The sequence below is a fragment of the Manihot esculenta genome, chromosome 13 (genome assembly GCF_001659605.2).
Source record: "Manihot esculenta cultivar AM560-2 chromosome 13, M.esculenta_v8, whole genome shotgun sequence".
In the NCBI taxonomy this organism is placed as follows: Eukaryota; Viridiplantae; Streptophyta; class Magnoliopsida; order Malpighiales; family Euphorbiaceae; genus Manihot; species Manihot esculenta.
In genome coordinates this window covers 34709532-34726239 of record NC_035173.2, presented here as the reverse complement: position 1 = coordinate 34726239, position 16708 = coordinate 34709532, and the positions used below count along the sequence as shown (strand labels likewise).

Below are 16708 nucleotides of genomic sequence, written 5' to 3'. Positions count from 1 at the left end.
TGGAAAATGTGATAACCAGAAACTGATGAAGCTGACTTTGAATAAAGAAAGAAAAGAAGCCTTGAGTGACATTATGCTCAGTATCATCAAGTACAGAAAGCTTACAAGATGACAATTCCAATCCAAAATTTCATACCTTGCTTTTCTCTCACTTGTTATTAGAACTTGAAGTTTTTTCTGAAAAATCAAAGGCTTTTTCTTCTTTTGGAGGAAGTGTAACACTTTCCCTAACTTAATCTAGTTAAGTCCTATTTGAACCAAAACCAACATGTCTAGATCACCATAATGCAAAGTAAATGAAATAAATTGGGGACATGAAAATCCAAAAATCGTCATTTGATGGATAGGTGATGATTGAATGACTTTCAATTATCATCGTTCTGTTGCTACATCTTCTTTCACATGTGATCTTTTTCAGTGCACAGATAACTGACAAAGGCTTTTTTTCACCTTTCTAATGGAAAGCTCAATTATCATGACAAAGTCCTAAAAAACTCAGATTCAGAAAATCCAGAAACTTTCCCATGTCTATTATGTATACCATTGAATCACAACACAAATTTTCCTACGACAATGAGCAAAGAAAACACAATATATAAAAGAAATCAAACCCAAAAATCTAAATTCCAGTCAGTATCTTCGTTCACAATATGAATTAGCAAGGAATCTGAGAAGTGAACCACTCCATGACATGGATAGGGGCCTTGATCAACTCCAGAGCCAGCTCCACTATTATGGTTACGCACAAACAACAAGGGCATATACATGACAACAGCAACCTGTACAGCAAACAGATCAGAATTCCCGTCAGTGATCCAAACTGATAATTAAGGTCACAACATACCCACAAACTAAAGGCTACCCAGATCACATATCGTATCAAAAGTAACAAAGACTGGTAGAAAATCGAGAAATCTGAAATACCCAGAAACTGAAATGCATCGAGAACTCGTATATAATGGCAAAAATATCAAAAATGGGAGAAAATCTCAAATACCCAGAATTTAATGATAGAAAAAGTAAAACTAGAAGGAGAGAGAGAGAGAGAGAGAGAGAGAGAGAGAGAGAGAGAACGAACCCGACAATCCAAACAACGATTCCAACAATGGAGACAAGGAGAGAAAGAAAGGCAAAGGGAAGGCCTAAAAGAAAGCCCAAAGGTCTACAATCACCGTCGCACATGTTTTTTTCTTGCGTTCCTCTTCTTTCCTAACTTTGCTTCGTAGCTTGATTCTCTGTTCTTCTTTTTTCTACTTTATATACTGTGTGCAAAACTTTAAAAAAGAAATAATAAGTCAATTATTGAAGGCTACGCGTAAGTTGTTTATGAGTACAGCGAGCCAGAAGCAGAGTCGCGTACTCTGTCTGCCTTTCTCAGTTTCTCTTTCTGCGAAATTAGACCCAGAAGAAAAAAAAAATCGAAGCTTTTCCCTTGAAGGCAAAATCATCCATGTCCACTTATAGTCATAATTTTGTAATTCTTTTAATTGTTTAATAATTATCAGATGTTAAAAGACAGGAATGCCCCAAGTTCTACATGTTGACCTTGAAAGGGATTTCCGCAAAGTTTCTAAATTCTAATTCAGTGATTTATGTCCCCTTTACAGGCCACCTTCTTTTGACTTCCGCTGTACCTTAGCTCAGCACAAGCCACGAGTTCGAGCCCCAGAACCAATCATAACCCAAAAAAATAAATAAATAAGGTAGACAACCTTTAATTTATCTTCCCCCATATGCGGCTTGCATGAAACTAAAAGAGATGGAGAATCCTTGGCCCCAACCCACTATGTATGATTAATCGTGATTAGATTCAGTCCCGATCTGATTAAAAAAAAAAAAAAAGCCATTAGTGTTAGCTTATTATTGTTGCGTAAAGGGAGCCCACAAGAAAGGAATAGAAGTCTCAAGCAGTTGCTTATGAAATTCACTAAGGAGTTTCTGTAGAGTAGAAGGTCAATCAAGCAAAGCTACGTAACCAGCATGTTGAGTGCACGCAAAATCCTCACCGATTTGATATTGTAACTTCCAAAACTGGAGGGCATTTGTTACATTAACAGTATGAAACAAGTGACTTCACATTAACCAAACATGCACGTCTATGTAGAAGCTAAAGCTAGCTCAGTATACTTCTATAGAAGCTGGAAATGTTAACTGAAGGTCGTGTCTCCAGGAATCATTCACCCTCAAGATTACTGAGGCTGAAGTTCCAGTTTCCAATTTACAATGACATGCCTCAAGTTATAGATTTCGAGAGGGGGAGAGTGAGCACAGGTGTAGAGCTCAAATTTGCATTCGGAGGGCATAACATCTTGAGTTTTGAGTTGTTATATTAAATGAGTATCAACCTGGGGGCTTATTCAAACTTGCATTTTCACACTCCATGGAGATGATAGAAGCCAGTCTCTCGTAAACCTGTAAATTACAGTTGTAATGTTAGCCAGCTTGTTACATGATATGCCTCCCTCCATGATATCTTTTAATCTCCTAAGAAGTTTCATTTCCTCGTGCTTATGCATACGTGACAGAGAGAGAGAGAGAGAGGAGCGATCTCAATCACATACCACAGAGAGCTGTTCATTTTTACTCTTCTTATTGTTGTCTTCTTTATTTGTAAAAGATGGCTCATACCTACACAGCAGATAATACAAGAAGTTACATTGAAATAAGCTAATTTTGCATACAGATTTAAAAGAACGGGTCTCCATCTCATTGCCGACAAAATAAGTCGACGGATTATAGTTTAGGAATCAAATCATGAATCCTTTTTTTAATTTAACCTGAGGAATCACCAGGGCAGATGTTCTTACCAGTCACGGGGAATCCCAGCTTTATCTCTAGCAGTATAGTTGAAGGGCCCTTTCAACTCCACATTGTACTCTCTTAACAAGTCTGCAAGATTTTAAATTCTGCGAATAAATATGTTGCCGGTTTTGTATGGGAGTAAAAATATTTGCTGCATGACTGACTATATAAAAATCAAACGTGAGAAGGGCTGCCAATACCTTTAAAAGTAGAAGAAGGGGCACAGCCCATTTTCTGACAGACAGAGGCAAACCAGTATACACCAACAGCTACATGTGCAACTTCCTCATCAGCAATTCTAGCCACTACTTTAGATGTTTTAGAGTCTCCAAAACCAATTAACTTTTGCACTAGCCTCGGTCCTGCATCAAGTCCTCTTGCTTCCTAAATCAATAACAAAGAAAAAAAATGCTGAAAATCTCATCACATATAAATATCTAATCTATCTATATTCTATCTATCTATATATTGCAATTCAGAAGCTGAGAGAAGGGCATTAACAAAAATGTCTGATTTAAGGCCCCAAAGAAAATATTGATGAAACACCCCTGGCTATGGTAGCCAGAGAAGTCCAATTTGAAATAGTGGTCATCACAACTCAGTGCTAAGTACCTATGGTGCGGACAATTTCCTGACCCAACTACAACTAATAAACTACACGTCTAGCAAGACCAAGATGTCATGACTGCCTGAAAAAATCATAAAAAAATAAATAAATAAAAGAAGAGCTCACTGTTCTGCAAGTGATTATCATGCTTTTGATGACCATCTTAAGGTCATTCTTTTCTTTCCTTTTTTTTCCTTAACTTTATAAGATACCGGTAACATCGCTACCCAGAAGTGATGAAGGCCAGATGTTCTTGTGTGGTGGGTGCCAACAGTTAAAATATAATAGCCAAACATTTTGAGATTTCAGGTCTCCCTAAAAGAGTACAAAATCTTAGGAAACAAGTGTTCTTAGAGAGTGAAACAACCAAACTGCCTTAGCACTATACCATTGATTTGGTTTTCCTCTTCTCAAGTAACACAAGTTTCTTAGCCTAGAAATAGCAGAAATCCTCCAACCCACTAAAAAAGGAAATATGTGATGTTAACAGTAGTAAGCAGAGCCAAAATGCAGCTCAAGGCAAGAAAACAGAAAAAATTAAAGGAGTTAATCTTGTCATGCTCTACAACCATATGAAACTAATATACTGAATCAAAGCTCAATCAGTTCACAAATAAAGAGGGAAATCTAGCAAAAAAAAAAGGAGAACTAAGAGAAACACAACAGCCCTATGTCACCCCCACCTTTTTCCTACAACTTTTCCAAAAAGCATGCAGTTACTAGCAAAATTGAAGGTGGTTCAACATCATAATTCCTTACCTGATTCGTCAAATTTGAGAGGTCTGAACAACTCATTAAGAGTCAAATTACAGATGAAGAAGCTTGAAGAAATGGAAATTATTTATATCTTGGTAAGCAGACAGCACAGATATAGGGAATTACTAAAGTTTCCTACTATTTCAGTCTGTCTATATATACTATATGCCCCAGGTTTCATTATACCAATAGGTTTCAGTTTATGTTCCTATGATGATAGTTATCGCATGACTTTTTTCCCAAACAACTGTGACATACAATATATTTTTGATGATTTGTAATGCTTCTTTTATTCACATTGGCAGCCAAATATAGCTACGTGGATGGTAAACCTTAAGGCTTAACATCACAATGACTTACTAGCTACATACCATAGTCTTTACATAGTGCAAGCTCATATTTTACCAAGTGCTAGCTCATTAGATCTAGAAAATACAAAAGCATATCAATATATTACCTGGACAAGTGGGATTGCAGCTAATCGTGCTGCAACATTGTCAGAAGATTTTTCACACTCCCTCCACAACAAATTATGAGCAGGCATATCACCATACCTAATTACAATGGAAATTTCTATTGCTCAATACAAAGACCAAGAAACAATTAGTTTAACCACTGCAATAATTCTGCTCACTTGAAACCAAGCTCAGCAAGTCTCTGAGAGCACCAAGCAAAATGGCGACTCTCATCATCAGCAACATGTGCAAAGTCAGCAAAGAATCCTTCTCCCAAAGTCTCACTAAAGGGTGAAAATCGAACAACTGTATCCCATGCCAAATCAATTGCATTGAGCTCCACATGAGCTAGATTGTGGAGCATATAAGCATTTAGAGGTAGGCCAGAATCTTTGGGGGTGGGAATTTCCTTTGGGGAAACCTAAATGTCAAAAATGTTCACAAGAGATGAGCACGTGAATCTCCCATTGGCAAACCAAAATGTCACAAATGTAGGCAATAGATGAACACATGAACATCTCTACCATATCAATAATGAAGGGGATTCATCAAAAATCAACTCTATATGTCGACAAGTTAAGTGTCCGTTAGGCATTGAGATTCAGAAAGCCAAAAAGCGTTATCAGAAAAAAAGCAACATTTTAAATGCTGTTGAAAAAACAGTTTGGAAAAGTTGTTTTGTTATTTTTGTACTCTTATAACTTAAACATGTCGAATTATTTTTGAATTAATATCCAATACTCTCTAACTAATATATTTAAGAAAGTGCTTTTCCTGATGGCAGTTCCAACAACAATGCTTAAGAGACCCTAAATTTAATGAACAAAAGTAGCAGCAAGTCACATCACGAAACCATTGTCCTTCTATAGATTGAGTAACAGTCATACCAACATCACCAAATCACTTGGTATGTTTGGGAGGAAGTTTTTAAAGTAATGGATTTATTTAAGAGGATGACTTTTTGAACAAAGAAAGGTTTTTATTAAGGTTGAATGAATACATAATGATATTTGAACTATCGAACTAGAGAACTTCCAAACACTCGAACTCCAATTATTTTAAATGGTAAAAAAAGGTTAAGGACAAATTCCATCAATCCCCCTCTCCGAATTACATCAGAGCATATCAATAGGCGCAAGAAATCAGAAGTATCAAACAACTATTTACTGTACCATCCATGAAAGCACAAAATTCCAACAAGTTGATTAGGAAGAACGAACCAATTCGGGTTTAGAAGGACGAGCAGGCTTAGCAGGAGGAGCACAGGCCCCAATGGGAAGCTTCTCGTTGCTCCACCTGGAGAAAGCAAAATGAGAAAGTTTGGATTTTGTAAGGGGGTCGCTAGTGGATAGAATCAAAGCACCTAGCTCGGCAAGAGAGGAAGCAAAACCCAATCCATAATCATTGATGAAACTTGAAAAGGGAGGTGACGGCGGCGGAGGAGGTTCTGGGCCATTGGGTCCCCAAAGACGGTTCTCGTTAAGCGGACTCTCCCGCCAGGCTTGGAGACCGGACCATGGTGAGAACTCAGCAGACGAAGAAGAAGAGAAGGATTTGGTTTTGAAGTGGAAACGGGGGAGAGAGGAGAAAGTTAACAGAGTTGGAGAGAGCATGAATTTGAGGTTGAGTGGATGAATTTGCATCCTTTGTTGCTGCAATGTGTGTGTTTGGTTACTGTTACAAAAAAAGCAACCATTTTTATTTTCTACTTTCTTTTTTATTTCATTTCTTATTAACTACTAACTGAACATAAAGGTAAAAGGTTGTCTAAAGCTCACAAATATTATTTTCCTTTTTCCATAAAAAATTGTAAGAGTTTTCTTGTGGCCAATAAATAAAAAATAACCATAATTTTGTTTTTTTACATTTATTTTTATTAATTATTTAGAAGGTAATGTAATATTTACATTTATTCTATTGCTTAGGTCTATTGCTTAGGTATTTGGCTCTCATGTTCGTATCAATAATCAATTGCATGGTCCCCTTTTCCTCATCCACATTTCATGCAGTTTTGAGTTTTTTTTTTTAATTATGTAAAATAAAATAAAAATTAAAAATTATGCAATAATAATATTTGAATGTCTAACAAGTTGACATGAATTAGCTAATATTATTCTATTTAAAGTTTTTACCTTTTTCAAAAATTAAAGTAATTTATAAATATAAATAAAATTAATTAATAATAATCTCATCAAATTATGTTTTATAGCAATAATTTTATAAATTATTTTTTAAATAAACTCATCAATATTTTTTTTAAAATTTATTTAGATGCACTTATTATCAGGTTAAACTGTGAGTGCATAACATAACATATAAGTAATTGAATTTAAATATATATAAAATTCATATAAATTTAATTAAATTAAAATTAATAATAGTAAATAAGATATATATATATATATATATATATATATATATATATATATATATATATATATATATATATATATATATAAACAAGAATTTGTAATTTTCAATATATTTACCTTTTAAATGTAAGTTCTATTGATGAAATGAAACCTTTTAATGTAAGTTTGATGAAATGAAACCGTACAATTTTTTAGAATAAATAATTTGTTAAATATTTATTTTTTATTAACTTTAATTATTATATAAAATATAAAATAAATTTTATTAAAAAATATATATATATATAAAACTTATCGATATTTTTTTTTATTATAGTGAAAGTAAGAATATGAAATGAATTCAAGTGATTTCTTCTCAAATCTCTTTGTACAATTTTTTTTTTACAAAATTTTTATTAATACAAAAAAATAAATTTAAAAAAAAGTTTTTTTGAGTTTAAATTACAATAATCGAAAAAACACTGTCGAATATTGATAAGGTATTATGCATAAATTTTTATAATTATATAATTTTATTTGACATTACGAGTGTGGAGTTGAATCGTGGAGGATAATAATGCTCGGATTTAAAATTGTTAAACATGTCTAACGTATTAAAGTTTTTGAGTGTTAGAACAAGTATGATGTTAACTTATTTAAACATTGAAAGGGTCTAATACACCTATTGAATAGGTTCTGATTTGTATGATTTAAAATTTCTTTTATATATTTTGCATGATTTAAAAAAAAAAAAAAAAAAACTCTTCTCCCCCTTTTCACGTCTTTTCTCATACTCTGGTCTAATTTGTTCTTCACTTAGGTTGTCGACGGACATCCAATAACCTTCTCCAAGGCCTTTCAACTTTTCAAATGGAGTTTCTTCACAGGCCACTCAAGGCTTAAAACAAATTATGCTCAAAAGTTGAAATCCACTGAACTAACAGCTTAATAATTTAATACACGCCAGGAAGTGAAGCCTCTATTTGAAATAAAAAAATTCTGTAAATCAATTAAATTAAATTCTTCTCTTATAAAATTTTTATTTAAAATTAAAAAATTTATAATTTTTAACTTAAAAAATTTTCATTATATTTGAAAATAAATTATAAAGAATTTTACAACGATTCATTTAATTTTTTTTTTTTTTTTATAAAACATACATAAAGAATTTAAAGATCTCCAAAGAGTTAAAAGACCTCCAAAGCACCAATGGAAAATGATCATCCACAACCAAAATGATAAGATCTCCCTTGTCAGAGCCACATACTGTTTGGTCGAGGGGCATATTTGGACCATGGAAAAGAGTGAAAATGGCCTTGGAAGAATTATTTCTGATAAAGCAATATTGATATCCATCACTTTTCAGGAGGCTGGAATTACAGATTTATCTTTTTTGTATAACACCAAAGAATCCTGAATCTGCACGGAGAAAATCAACAACAAAGTGACTGAAACTAAGATGAGTAGCGGTCGTTAGTCATGTACATGTGCTACAGAAAACAATCTGCTGTTCCTAATCATCGCCACATTCTACCCAAATATTATACAAATTTTTCACTAGACAAATAAGCCACTTGAAGATTCAAGGAATCGGTCCCCCCCCCCAACTCCCAGCACTGCCAGGATACTTGCTGTTATCAACTATCGAGACTTCTCCACTGTACAGCACCTGCAGATTCCTTGTCCAAATTCATGACTTTGATATCAGGTCATCATCTACTCTAATTTTCCTGCAATCTGAAACAGGAGGATAGTCTAATTAGGAAAATTGCTTTTAGTGTGGAAATTTCAGATCAGAAACACAGTTAATACAATAGTCACCATGTAGATGCAAAAAAGGCAGAAACTAGTAAGGGTGAAACTCTACACAAAATGGAAATAGGCATGATCAGAGATCCAGTCTATTATTTATCATAGATATAACATAGAATTTAAACAGGTCATTTGAAAATGTGATCCCTTGCTCTTTTGACGAGGCAAAGGAAACATATGAAAGAATGAGATCTGCCGCTAATTACCAAAAATAATGTTCAATAACTACAGCAACCAAAATCTGCATGAAAATTTAGCATTTGTGTCGATATTGAAACAAAATTAAATTAAAGGTTTTTGCTTATATAAAATAAAATTTAGAGATCACTCTGAAATTCAGGAATAAGTGAAGCGACAAGTAAAATTGGCCAAATTAGAATCCAACTATCTTTTAAAATTAAACACCAACTAATTTACAAGGTACAAGGGAAGTAGCAATTTACAAAGAAGCATTTACTCCAAAACTTCACAAGAACACAGATGCCAATTTATGCTCTCTTCTCTTCTCCATCTCGGTTATCATTACACACTCATCCCCAACTAAAGCATGCCAATTTATGCTCTCTTCTCCATATCAGTTATTACACACTCATCCCCAAGCAAGTATAAGGCGCCTGCACTAATAAATGGAGGACATATAAACCTTGAATTGTGCCAGTGAGATCAAGAATCAGAAAGCTTACAAGACAAGATTAGATTAAAGGTCTGTTTTGTATTGATGGTGTTGTTGATAAAATCAACTTTTTAATTTATATTAGTTCGAGAGTAATAAAGAGTGATATACAATTAAATTAGATAAGTTTTACTAGCTAAAGAAAACAAAAAAGAAAAAACTAAAATTACAAAACTGCTTTTTTTATTAGCATTTTAAAATGGTGCTGTTTTCCTAAAAAAGCAGTTTTAGGCCTCAAACCACAATGCCAAGTAAGCACTAAATTTGACACAAATTGTTGACACGAGGCACTTAAAATATATACAAGACCAACAACAATGACCAAAAGAGAGTCATATCAAATGTCACCCTGCTAGAACACTGAAATCATGAGTTGGAAAGAGTTGCCCTCCTGAATCAGAATGCTTAAAACAAATTCCTTAGGAGCACAAGTCAATATCAAAAGGTCAAGATAACTACCAAAATGACCAATGATAATTTGGGAACAAAGAGTTTTTTAAAAGAAGAAAAAAGGAATTAGAAAAGCCCCCATTAAGGTGAACACAGTGCAACTAGCTAGATGTAAAGGATAATTTTAACTTATTTTATCGAGAATAAGGACCTACGCACAGAATCAGTAAATGCTATTCCCATGATTGTCCAACAGTTCAAAATTTTCAGGCCAGCAATCTAACCTGCTTTTATCCTATTATGTAGCACATGGTTTTCCAACAAAAGAAATCTCTATCTAAAGAGCGAAAGTGAGAAACCATTTCAGGCATTTGCAAATAATGCCCAATGTTATTAGACAATTAACGACTCCAAATATAAATCCTTTTACACTCACTAATGAATATGATCTCCAACAAAAATTTCCAAAATCACATGCAGCTTTTTTCAATTATCTTGATCCAATTTACAGAGCAAAGAGGGGGGCACCTCAAATTTACAACTGATTGATATAACTTCACCAATAGCATCGTGTACTTAACCAAAATAATTATCTTCAATCCCCAACTTTCTACCCTCCTAAACTATGTTTAGTTACCCAGGGTCGGGACTCATCAACTGTTGGGCACGATTCCTCTATCATACAGAAATCAGTTCCCATTTATAAGGCATCACATTGCCTATAAATCCGTTACATAAAATGACTCAATTTGTTTCGTCTCCATTATTAAAGGCACAAAAATTATGTGCGTGCCCAATTAACAAGGTACCCTATTCATAGATGGAACTTATGCATATGAATCGTAATTCAGAACCAACCAAACATACAACAACAGGTGCTTTCCAGAGCATCAAAGACCACATCATCCACCTAACTACGCGTTACACAATCATATTCTGGCTTATTGAACAGGTATACAGTATCAATAACCCAAATTACTTTTTGACGCACAATCAATTCTATTCATTGATTTAAGTCGCATTCACAGCCACAGTCACGGGTAATGGAAATAGGCTTATAACGGTTGTAACATAACAATAACGGCCTATCGCTATGCAAATTTTTCAAAAAGAATTATAAAGTTCATAGAATAAAGAGATGTTTAATGATATGAGTACAACTAAGATACATAACCAAATAATGAGCTAAATATATCAAGCAGAAGACATTAATTCAATTATTGTTAGACATATTGGCAATAGTCACTTTAAACTACAGTAACATATAGTAAATAATAATTCTTCATGCTATAAGTTTAATAAAAAAGACTAGGCATCAAACAAAATTTTCTTCAACAAATACGTAAAAAAATAAAAAAACAAAAACAATAACTAAACTTTTGTAAGATATAGATGTGTAGAACTAGAAAAACAGTCTATAATTTCAGCTCAAGAGAGAAGAAGTGAAAGATTTGTATATAGACAATTAACTTTTGTGAAAATTTGAGAGAGAAGATGAGTTATAACAATTTAGAACTCTCCGAGCTAGAGAAAAGAAAAAAAATCAAAAGTTGTTGCTTTTGTTTGGTTAATGAAAAAAAAGTGAGATAACGGACTTTTATTGTTATTTAACTGTAAATAATGGCCTTTACCATTAAAGTAATGGCTATAATGGCCATTACACGAACAAATTTTCCTCTGCCTTCAAAAAAGTGGTATAATGGTAACGGAAAGGCCAAAAACCTATAAATAACAGCCTTTACATAACGTAAAAGGCCTTTAATTAAAACCATGATTCTATTTTAACAGAACTACAAGCTGCTGCAAAACTCCCATAGTAAGCAGTCGAGCAATTTTGTAAATTCATGAATTCAGAATTGCGGAGGTTGCCAAATTCACATAAAGCTATAAAATTTTGAGGAAAGCCAGATAAAAAAAAACCTACCATAACTACTCGACAACTCTGTTAATGCCCTACATCAGATCCAGATGCTGATGAGCTGTCAGTATCAGAGTCTGCAACATCACACATAAAAAGAAGATATATCAATGATATGTTAGAGACGCACTGAATTTACAAGAAAATACCATATGCACATGCAAGCGAAAAAAGACAAACTACAAAAGTAGTAAATTTATTGCCATACCACTTGAGGAAGATCCAGAATCACTGCTCGAGCTGCTAGAACTACTCGACCTAGCTCCATTATCACCATGTTTATCTACTTGAGCAGGTGACGAAGTGGAAACGTTCCTTTCATCTGCTAATAGAACGTGAATAGGATTTTCAAATGAATGTTTGACATGCACACGAATGTTTGACATGCACACGAATGTTTGACATGCACACGAATGTTTGACATGCACACGCATAAGCACAAGCACAAGCACAAGCGCACACACATATTTTATCAACTAGTGTGATCTGAAGATCTGTACCTGTTCTAGTTTCCAGTGGTGCTTCCGCCGCTACAGGTGCTGTTATCTGCAAAGACAGAAACAAAGATCCATTTGGCAACTGTACCTTATTCAGGAAGAGAAAGCTTCAATATCAGAATAAATTACCTTCTCCTGGACATTGTGCTCAGCATCTGCTCTAGCTTGAATGGCAAGTTCAGCTTTTCTCTTGTTCTTGCTTAAACTCTTCTTGTAGTTGGTAACAAACCTATCCAGTTCCCAGAGAGTCTCCGTATCAACACTATCAATGTCCACTTCAATTTCATCATCATGTTGGCAAAGTGATGAATTCCTCTTCTTTATTATTTGGACTATATTATCCAGCTTCTCTGATGGTAGGCTCTGGAGGTTTGTGCTAAGTTTCTGCTTCTCCTCGTATGTCATGTCCCTCTTGTGTGGGTCCTTTGCCTTGGGCTTTTTTGGAGCAGGGGTTCTTCCTGAAGGAGTTGTACTAATAGGTTTTGGTCTAGGATCACCAGGAGGATAATTCATTGATTCTGATCTATCCAAAACCCTCCGCATATAAAGAGGAGGGGGTGGCAGCTGATGCGTCTTCCTTGATGTTGGTGTAGGAATACCCAGCTCATAACTGGCGGCAAACCTCAACTCACGTTCATAATCTGACTTTATAACGGCCCACCTGTCCTCAAACATCTTCAGTAGCACCTCTGCCATTATGTGAACATCTTGCCCCTTTGGATTATAAGTCAAAGCATTATGAAATGTTAGTCTCACATCCTCAGCAAATTCTTCAGGAGACTTGTACCAATTCTTGTTCAGCCTTGTTTTCACTGTTCCCAAGTCCATAGGATGCTTAATAATAGTAAAGTAATCATGCAAGCCAAGAGTCTTTACATCAACTGGAGTATTAAACACCCAACCATGCCTGTGTTTCATCAATTTCTCAAGCAAAGCACTACAATTTTTGAAAACCTTAGAACCGGTCCCAAACCCAAATCCCAGGTCCCCTCCCCCTTGCTTCTTCCCATTAGATTTCGACTTCTTGTTACTATCCGCTGGTGGAAACTTGTCTTTTGCAAGCAAAAACTCTGAATTCCTGTAAAACTGATTTGCCTTTGGTGTCCTTTTCTCTTTCTCCACGGTCTCACCTGGACCCTGACTATTCTCCAGGACTGATATGCTAAGCTGATTCAATGGCCTAGACTGCCTAGGAGTAGGAGTGAGAATAGGAGTAGTAATATCACGAGGAGCACCCACTGAGCCCACCTCCGAATTAACCCTCTTCAACCCATTGCCGACCTCATTTAGAGACACCCGTGAATTACCATAACCACCAACACCAAGCTGCACTTCCTTGGCCTCAATCCTTCTCACCAAACTCCTTACCATATCAAGTTCACTCTCCAGCTTCCTCCTGAGCTCTCTCATCTCCTGCTTAGATTTGGACGTCAAATTTATCTTTACCTTATTGTCAAAACCTTGCTTCACCACTCCATTGCCAGCAGTCAAGTCCGGGCCACTTGGGGCCACAACTGGCATACCTTGCGGCCTATTGAGGATAGACGAATCATCGGAGTTGGCATCAAGGAGTGAAGTGGGCTGTTGGTGGGGCAAATTTGTGTCTTCTAAAGCTGGTTTTTGCGATTCCGGCACTTGAATGGAGTCATTCACATGGTTCCTGTCGTTGTTATTTTCGCTGTTGCTGCTCTTATTGTTGTTGGTTGCAGCTGTGGTTTCAGGTTCGGTGGCGGTCACTGTGGTGCTTGTAGCGTTTGTCGTGTTGTTGTTAGTGGCGGTGGCGGTGGCAGTGGCAGTGGCAGTGGTGGAAGTGGTGGTGGTGAGGTTCTTGATGTTGTTCTTAGGCCCTTTAAAAGCTTTTCTCGTATAAACTTTACTCTCTGTAAACCTTTGCTTCTCTCTAGCTCCATCATTTCCACCTCCATCTCCAACAATAGTGCCCGAAGCCATACATGTAACGCCAAAACCCTAATTTCTTTTTCTCCACACGAAGGAAATAACAGATCGGCCCAAAACTAGGGTTTTCCACCTCCCAGTATAACCAGCCACAAAACCCTAATTTTGCCCTAGAATCAGAATTCAATTAGGGCAAAACACGAAACACAAACAACTATCCAACAGCAAGTTCCAACCTTTATCGATCTACTCTAATCCAAATATATACACACACGCACAGAGAACTATCTACGCACATAAGTCTCTATATACACGAACATATATAGAAAGAAAGACGATTTGCGATTGGAAGAAGCAGTAGGGTTAGGGTTTCGTGCTTGTTTTCCTTTCTCTCTCACGATTCGATCAGATCTCCTTCCTTTTTCACTCCCCCGCTCTATCTCTCTCTAGAAAAAACTTTCTCTCTCTAAAAATTAATTTCTCTCTCTATTTTCTCCCTCTACCTCACTATACCCTTATCTTACAGGTGTACGGTTCGCATGCATTCGTGTATAAAAGAGTCGTGTTGGCGAAGTCTAATGACAAATATCACCACCGTTGGACTCACGTGTGGCAACAGTGCGTGCGACACTAGGACCAATCAACGAGGATTGAGTGCTGTGCGTGAGCTCCACGAGAGCGTGACTGTTATACATTAAATAACAAATGGTAATTTGCTGTAAAATAATAAAAATATTTCTTAATTATTATTACTAATTAAAAAAAAAACTTAATAATTATAATAATCATTAATTTCGCTAACACAATATTTCACTCGTTAATTCCATTAAAGGAATTATTAATCTACATTGAATACAAAGTAATATTCTGTCTAAACAGTTTTCTGTCACCTTCCTCTAGACAATTAGTTTTCCTCAACTTTGTCTCACAGTGGAGGTCTGGCCTCTTTACCGTCCATTCTCCTCCTTTCCCTCTGGTTTGCATTGTTTTTTCTTTTGTTTTTATTTTTGTAGTTCTGATATTTCATTCCTCTCTAGTCTTCTTTTTGAGTTTTTAAATAACTTCCTATATTGCAACGCTTGGGGCTTCTCTGCAGTGGTGTTGAAAAGAAAATGTTTGCTGCGCTCATCTCCTTTCTCTGATAATGGTCTTATAGTGCTATGATTGTTTTAGATCGGAGGCGAAACATCGCTTTTTATATTTCTAGGTTCTTTTGATAAATGTTTTGCCTATTCTTTTTATGAAATACGAGTTACAAAATTACTTTTATCTTACGCCCTATTTTAATTATATTTTTCTATAATTTTATTAATATATAGTTTTCTATGGTATCATATCTATTATATAATTTTATAATATATTGTGTTATATAATACTGATACAAATTGATAAGTGAAAAACATCTAGGTGAACGATCTAAAAAACTCGATAAAATAGTTTCATAACTCAAAAAAATTTATTATTTCTAATATCTTCTTTTCGATTCTTTCTTCTCCTTTTTCTATAACTCGAGCGCGGGGAAGAAAGAGATAAAAAGACTCTATAGAGAATATAGTTAGAAATACCTAATAGAGTTGTTTCGATTTTCATCATTTTTTATTTTTTTAAATTTTATTTCTATTTTGTTATTATGATGCCTTATTCCTTTAGTTTTCTTTTTTTTATTTTTAAATAACTCTCTAGATTGCAATTGTTGGTGCTTATGTGCAGTGGTGTTCGAAAGGAGAATGCTTGCATACACTCATCTCCTTCCTCATATAATGATCTCATAATACGATGGTTGTTTTAGATAGGTAGCGAGAGATGTTTTTTTACTTAGGCAACTCTTTATGTAAGCCCTAGACTATCTCTCGGCTCCATCGATAGGTAATTTGTCTATTTCTTTCATGACAAACCAGTTACAATATTATTTGTCTCTTACACCCTCATATAATGATCTCATAATACGATGGTTGTTTTAGATTGGTGGCGAGAGCTGATTTTTTACTTAGGCAACTCTTTATGTAAGCCCTAGACTCTCTCTCGATTCCTTCGATATATAATTTGTCTATTTCTTTCATGACAAACCAGTTACAATATTATTTATCTTTTACACCCTCATATAATGATCTCATAATACGATGGTTGTTTTAGATTGGTGGCGAGAGATGTTTTTTTACTTAGGCAACTTTTTATGTAAGCCCTAGACTTAATTTGTCTATTTTTTTATGACAAATCAGTTACAATATTATTTGTCTCTTATGCCCTGTTTTGATGATATTTTCTTGTAATTTCATTAATATATGATTTTCCATGGTATCATTGTATGATTTAATAATATATTGTGTTGTATAATACTGATGCAGGTGGATATCTAAAGGAGCGATCTAAAGAACTTGGCAAAATACAACTGTAACTCATAAAACTTGTTGTTGATACCTTCTTTTTAGTTCCTCTTTCTCCTTTTTTTTTTTTTATAATTCGAGTGCGGAAAAGGAAGAGATAAAAAGGCTCCATAGAGAATGTGGTCAAAAATCCATAATTGAGTTCAACCACAATAATTGAATTGATT

General features: G+C 34.9%; 2 protein-coding genes across 5 annotated transcripts; both read right to left on the bottom strand.

Annotated features, from left to right (window-relative positions):
• Positions 1–500: 500 nt before the first annotated feature.
• Positions 501–6313, bottom strand: LOC110629974 (uncharacterized protein HI_0077). Its single transcript, XM_043949912.1, has 8 exons — positions 5841–6313; positions 4800–5041; positions 4623–4719; positions 3003–3186; positions 2808–2889; positions 2562–2628; positions 1079–2412; positions 501–779 (listed from the first exon to the last, which is right to left on the bottom strand). The coding sequence occupies exons 1-7, from the start codon at positions 6261–6263 to the stop codon at positions 2341–2343; spliced, it is 1167 nt and encodes a 388-aa protein (XP_043805847.1). The 5' UTR covers positions 6264–6313; the 3' UTR covers positions 501–779; positions 1079–2340.
• A 1960-nt stretch (positions 6314–8273) lies between these two features.
• LOC110629737 (transcription factor GTE4) lies at positions 8274–14668 on the bottom strand. Of its 4 annotated transcripts, none has more exons than XM_021776831.2 (5): positions 12391–14668; positions 12265–12310; positions 11973–12089; positions 11771–11841; positions 8274–8708 (listed from the first exon to the last, which is right to left on the bottom strand). In XM_021776831.2, exons 1-4 carry the CDS (start codon positions 14209–14211, stop codon positions 11792–11794), a joined length of 2034 nt encoding a protein of 677 aa, XP_021632523.1. In that variant the 5' UTR covers positions 14212–14668; the 3' UTR covers positions 8274–8708; positions 11771–11791. The 4 variants fall into 4 exon arrangements, with proteins under 4 accessions (XP_021632523.1, XP_021632526.1, XP_021632524.1 ...); XM_021776834.2 differs by having other exon boundaries at positions 11973–12086; positions 12391–14667; XM_021776832.2 differs by lacking the exon at positions 8274–8708 and adding an exon at positions 8722–9402.
• Between the last annotated feature and the right edge of the window lie 2040 nt (positions 14669–16708).

Bases quoted from the DNA above. Each gene is read 5' to 3' on its own strand.
- LOC110629974 (XM_043949912.1), bottom strand. From the start codon at position 6,263: ATGCAAATTCATCCACTCAACCTCAAATTCATGCTCTCTCCAACTCTG. The intron at 4,720-4,799 runs GTGAGCAGAATT...CATTGTAATTAG, and splicing joins CTTGCTGAGCTTGGTTTCAA to GTATGGTGATATGCCTGCTC. The intron at 2,890-3,002 runs GTATTGGCAGCC...AAAATCTTGCAG, and splicing joins CCCTTCTTCTACTTTTAAAG to ACTTGTTAAGAGAGTACAAT.
- LOC110629737 (XM_021776831.2), bottom strand. From the start codon at position 14,211: ATGGCTTCGGGCACTATTGTTGGAGATGGAGGTGGAAATGATGGAGCT. The intron at 12,311-12,390 runs GTAATTTATTCT...CTGTCTTTGCAG, and splicing joins AGCACAATGTCCAGGAGAAG to ATAACAGCACCTGTAGCGGC. The intron at 12,090-12,264 runs GTACAGATCTTC...ACGTTCTATTAG, and splicing joins ACCACTGGAAACTAGAACAG to CAGATGAAAGGAACGTTTCC.